General features: G+C 45.9%; 1 protein-coding gene across 1 annotated transcript; it reads right to left on the bottom strand.

Moving 5' to 3' along the window:
• Positions 1-1,114: 1,114 nt before the first annotated feature.
• On the bottom strand, positions 1,115-4,150 carry LOC123106472 (peroxidase 5-like). Its single transcript, XM_044528626.1, has 2 exons — positions 3,910-4,150; positions 1,115-2,275 (listed from the first exon to the last, which is right to left on the bottom strand). The coding sequence occupies exons 1-2, from the start codon at positions 4,099-4,101 to the stop codon at positions 1,445-1,447; spliced, it is 1,023 nt and encodes a 340-aa protein (XP_044384561.1). The 5' UTR covers positions 4,102-4,150; the 3' UTR covers positions 1,115-1,444.
• Positions 4,151-5,415: the final 1,265 nt, after the last annotated feature.

Here is a 5,415-nt window from a genome sequence, read left to right as displayed (position 1 = left end):
AAGGCCAAAGCCGCCCGGCAGAGCACGCCAGCAGCCCAGAGACACCGGAGAACGCGAGTCTGAGGCCACCAGGCCTGGAGCAACGCCAGCAAGGACCCCGACGGTAGGTGCCCCGCGCCTGCCACTACCACTATTTCCTCTTCACCGCCGCCCAAGAACCGTCACCGCTACTCGAGGTGGAGGAAGGCCCGCCGGAGGGGGGGGGGGGGCTGCACAAGGCGGGCCGCGTGCGCCCCTGCAACCAGCCGCAGCACCCGCGCCCGACCATAGCAAGCAGCAGCACCGTCCGCAGTCTGGGATGCGCCCCCGGTGGTGGAGGGGATGGCTGCTGGGAAGGGCGGCCATGGCCGCGGCCAGGACACGTCAGGTTCGCCGCCAGACGAGCAGGAGGTGGGCAGCAGTTGGGAGGGCGGTTGGGGGTGGCGCCCGCGGCGCGCCATGGCTGGATCGAGGCCGCGAGGATGGGAGCGAGAGGGATGAATCCGCCCCACCGCCACCATCCCGAAGCGCGGCCCGGCTTCGCTGGCCGGCTCTCCAGCGGCGGCGGCTAGGGTTACGGAGGGGACATGGGAGGAGACATGTTCAGCCTGATGGGCAGCTTGATACCTTTTGAAGTTTTCTCACTTGGACCAGATCATCGGACCGATGTGACGAAAGAGGTATATGTGTGGTAGCTCGAGAAAATTCTCCTTCATTAAGTTCAGTCTTTCACGTGTGCCAAAATACATAGAGACAAAGTGTAGACCATTAAACCTAGGGCATTCCACAGACTCAGTTCGGCACCTAATTGTCGGGAGCGGTGATGTGCTACACAGATTGTGCCATCGGCATCTCCTCGTCTACGTTGATGACTTTCAGGCCACTGCTTTTACAAGCTCCTAAGTTTCAGCAAGTTTGCACCGATAAGATAGAGGCGGTGAGGCGGCAACGAGCTTTGTTCATGTTGTGCCGTCAATGAATGCAACGAGCTTTGACACCTTCAAGGATTTGGATGTGTATTTTAATTTTTGTACGGATGTTTTTGCAAGGGTCTATGCTACTTATTATACACGACCTTTGGCCTTTGCACAAAATAAAGACAATGTTATTATTCTTTTATTTTAGTGGGTATTGGAGTAATACAAACGAGGCATGGAATAGAACCATCAAAAGACAAATCATCACATCCATGACACCTATAGGTGATGCCATCAATTTAGGCGCGCTTCCAGCTAGTAATAGGTTAAAAATTTCAACAAAATTTCAATGAATATATGAAATTTCGCATATTTCAGTGAGGTCTGAAATATTTTTAACCCCGAAATTTCAATGTAGATTCAAACTGATTTTGAAATAAATTAAAATTATGTTAAAATCAATTAAAATTAAGTGAAATTTGAAATATCAAAATCCGAAATAATTTGCGAAATTTCCGAAATTTCACATATTTCAGTGAGCTCCAAAATTAAAAACCTTGGTTCTGGTTGGTGACTCTGCAGTTCTTCCTTATCTCGTAATGGGTACTACCCTCGGCCGGGAGCTTGCTGAGCTTGACCATAGTGGCGGCGAAGTCATTGTTCCACTTGGTGGCATTGTTCATGTACTCGGCCATGTCGCCCCCGGCTTTGATGTCCGTGCGCATAACCCAGTCGGACTTGAAAAGCACCCTGTTCTGGAGGTTGGCGTGGTAGTAGCTGTTGTCCAGGGCGCCCTTCGCCGCGGTGTTCACCCCCGTAGTGTCGTAGCCGGAGTCGTTCTGGAACTTCAGGCTCATGTCGCGGATGTTATTCTTCTCAATGGGATCCTGCGTATTTTGGCTATTTTTCTGGGCCTCGATGTCTGCCACAAGCGCTTGTTTGTAGCTGTCGTTGATCGGCGTCGCGGTTGTATCGTTGAGGCGATCCTGGAAAGACGAGAGGTGAGAGACGCCGATGGAGTGCGCGCCGGAGAGGATGACGAGCTCCTCCTGGGTGAAGTTCTTCTTGGCGAAGTTGTCCTTGAGCTGCTGGAACTCGAAGGTGGATTGCGGGAGGATGGCGTCTGCGGCGGCCGCCGATGAGACAATGCCGTCCTTGCGCCCTGAGGGAACAGAGTAGGCGATTTTGCCGCCGCTTAGGTATCTGGCCGCGTCACGCCCGGCGAAGACGACTATGTCGGCGCACGAGACGCTGTTGCCCAGTTTGGACTTGATGGTGTCGACGAGGCTGAAGCCGTCAAGGCCGATGTTGTTGATCGCCTTCTTCTCGGTATTGCTGCCGGACGGCGTCTGGTCCAAGAGCACCGATCCATCGCAGCCCTGCACGTTATTAACACGTGCATGCATGCATTCATCATCAATCAAATGAGCCAGACTAAGGGCAATATCAATGCATTGAAAAGGAGTATATCATATGCATTTTCAGTGGATTGTATAATTTCATGTGTTTTTGTGTGAGAAATTTTTTTGGCTTGATTTTAGTGCTAAGAGTCTTTTCCTCTTATAAATAAAGGGTGACATCAGATACTTGAATACATGTATGATACTCATGTATGATATTAGCCCTGTAATGCATAGCATCATATAGTAGTGTCATACTCGCACTTTTTTTGTTAGGGGACACATCTTATTTATTTGTTTGTAGAACTCCAATACAAATATGTGTACACGATTGACTTGTCATTGAAATACCTAGATATGGATGTAATTTGTATTGCTTTATGTGTTTTTTGTTCTTTCATGGTATTTGATGAATAGATTGAAAGTTTTCTCACAGAAAAATATCTATAGTTTTACGTGCTATGATACCATAACATAGTGTATAATACCATTCTCATCTCTCAATTCCATAAAAAAAAGGACGCGTCAAGCCAGCGCACGGCCGCCTGGGATGCTTAGCGAGCGGCCCGTCACTTTAGGTAATTTCTTGTCTCCCCTTTTAATTAGAATAGTCATCTAGTAGTCCATTTTCCTGCTACGTATTAAATGCCATCATATGCATCTCCTTCTGTGCATGCATGTGTTTATTCGCATTTATTTTGTGATTTTAAAATTTTAAAAGGGCATAACTTTCAATCCTCGTGTCGAAATTCAGATCTGTTTTCACCGTTGAAACCCTCGCAACGTGCTCTTCGAAAGTAGATTTCACATGGGGATGTTTCGACGAACTAGTCTTTCTATCAAATAAACATCAATATATGTGCAACTAGACTACATGCCGCGCCAACCGAGCATATGTGTGTGCCAATAGTCCTTCTGCCAACTAAACATTAATGTGTGTGCAACTAGACTATATTGCCGCACCAACTAAGCATATATGTGTGCCAATAGTCCTGCCAACTAAACATCAATGTGTGCAACTAGACTGCATTGCCACGCCAACTGAGCATATATATGTAACTAGTAGATAGTTGGCCGGGGTAGTACGCTTGCAATCCACTAATAGATAGTTGGCCGGGGTAGTAGACTGGTTGCACATCAAGTTGTTATGGTTGATAGGTTGCAACCTCATATGAAGTTAGATCATGTAGCTTCAAAGTTGGTTTTAAAAAAAGTTGCATCATGTAGTACTAAAGTTGCACAATACAGTACTTTAATTGCACCATATAACACTAAAATTGGCATCAAAAAAATTTCGTTGAAACATACCCATGCGGGATCTGGTTTCCAAAATCTCGTCGCGATTTATCCAACGATGAAAACGGATCTGAATTCTGACGTGTGGTTTAAAATATATGACTTTTTAAAAATTTAAGAGGCCAAAATAAATGTGCGTGAATCTGTTTTTCAGATTAGTCTGTACGCATTTAATGTTAACAAAAAAATCCACTAGCTGATAAAAAAAGACACACATGTGAGTAATAAGCCGGCCACCCGTTCCTAGAAAAAATGCACATGCACTTTGAAGATTTCAGGTAAAAAAAACCCTTCAAAATCAAATGATGGCAACTTACATTAACCCAGCAGTCGTGGAACACCAGCCGGATGAGGGCGGCGCCGACGCCAGGGTTGCTCTTGATGGCATTCTCTACTTCTGTCCTCACGGTGCCCTCCACGTCCACATCGGCGGCCGTTGTGCCTCCGGCAGAACAGGCCAGCAACAGGCACAGAGACAACAAGGCGGCGCCGGTATTAACCTTGGCCATCTTAATTCGATGCCTCTGCTAGCTAGTTTGCTAAGATAAACTGCTGCTGTGGTCTGTGTGCTTAGGTAGCTTAAGGTGGAGGGGTATATATAGGATCACAGCGCACCAACGATCATGGATAATATATCTCCTATGCTTAGCTTGCATCCATGTGCAACGGTTACGTTAGCAGCCGCTGCCATGTTGGAGGAAACTAACTGAGTCGAATATATATCTGCGTTGCCTATTAGAGTACTACTATGTGATATTTATACAACTGGAGGAGGCATTGGGCTAGTTAGGTATCACAACTTGTCTGACTCTGACATATCCAAACTTAGTTTAGGTCATCATACATACACAGACGATTTTATTATTTAAAAGGTTTATAACACTTTTTTGTTGGCTACAAAACCATATATTTTTTGGTCTCCGTAAAATTAGGAATTTTTTTATCAATGAAAAAGCGTGTACGATGGTTATATCTCAACGACCCCACACAAAATAAATCAATACATTTCCTAAGCTTCCAGGAATTGAGAGCTGCTGGTGCATCGGGGCTTTAGCCGAAGCTCATGGACCCCATCTAGAGGTTTAAGGTACGAGTGCTTTGGTGCAATTGTTTGAGTCGGTTTCTTCTTGTAATACGACATGTGTGCAAGCGACGAAGAGTCACATCACCCGTGCCCTCAACCCCTCCTTCTCGCTTGGAGCCCCTCTCTCGCCAAATGTGGCCCTCGATCAGCAACAATGGCCTTTGTCAAGGTATGTATGCTTATCTATTTTTAACCCTGTTCAGTGTGTTATAATTTTTTATTGTTTTATTTGTTCAGTGTGTTATAATTTTTTATTAATACGCTAAAAGACAATCCATCTTCATGACCCGCGCATGTGATCTGTTCCAGACTAGAATCTCTGGCATCAATTTGCTCTGACTTTAATTATCAGCTTGTTGCTACCAGCTTATAGTGCCAGCCAATAGTTTGCACTTATATGCTATTACCGTCGGTCATTCCATGTCAACTGATGTTTAAGTTTTATCAACTGCCATCTTCAATGATGTTTAACCCCTGTTATTTTTATCAAGAAGTCACCCGATTCACTTCAAGGCATGCGAGCCAACTCTTGTTGTCTCGACCTGGCCTTCATGACACCAAGCAACGACTGTATTGACAGACTGGCTTTGCGAGGCTTCTGCCTCCAAGTCAACACCTTTGATTAGCAAGCAGCCAAACCTTGTTGTTTGCCTTGCTTCTTGAGGCTGTCCATAGTGGTAATATCATAGTCGGTATCATGCACTCGGCAATAGCAAACACGCTGATGCGGCAACGATTT

Source organism: Triticum aestivum, chromosome 5A (genome assembly GCF_018294505.1).
Source record: "Triticum aestivum cultivar Chinese Spring chromosome 5A, IWGSC CS RefSeq v2.1, whole genome shotgun sequence".
Classification (NCBI taxonomy): Eukaryota; Viridiplantae; Streptophyta; class Magnoliopsida; order Poales; family Poaceae; genus Triticum; species Triticum aestivum.
The sequence above is the reverse complement of the archived record's forward strand: the minus strand, read 5'-3'. Positions and strand labels throughout refer to the sequence as shown.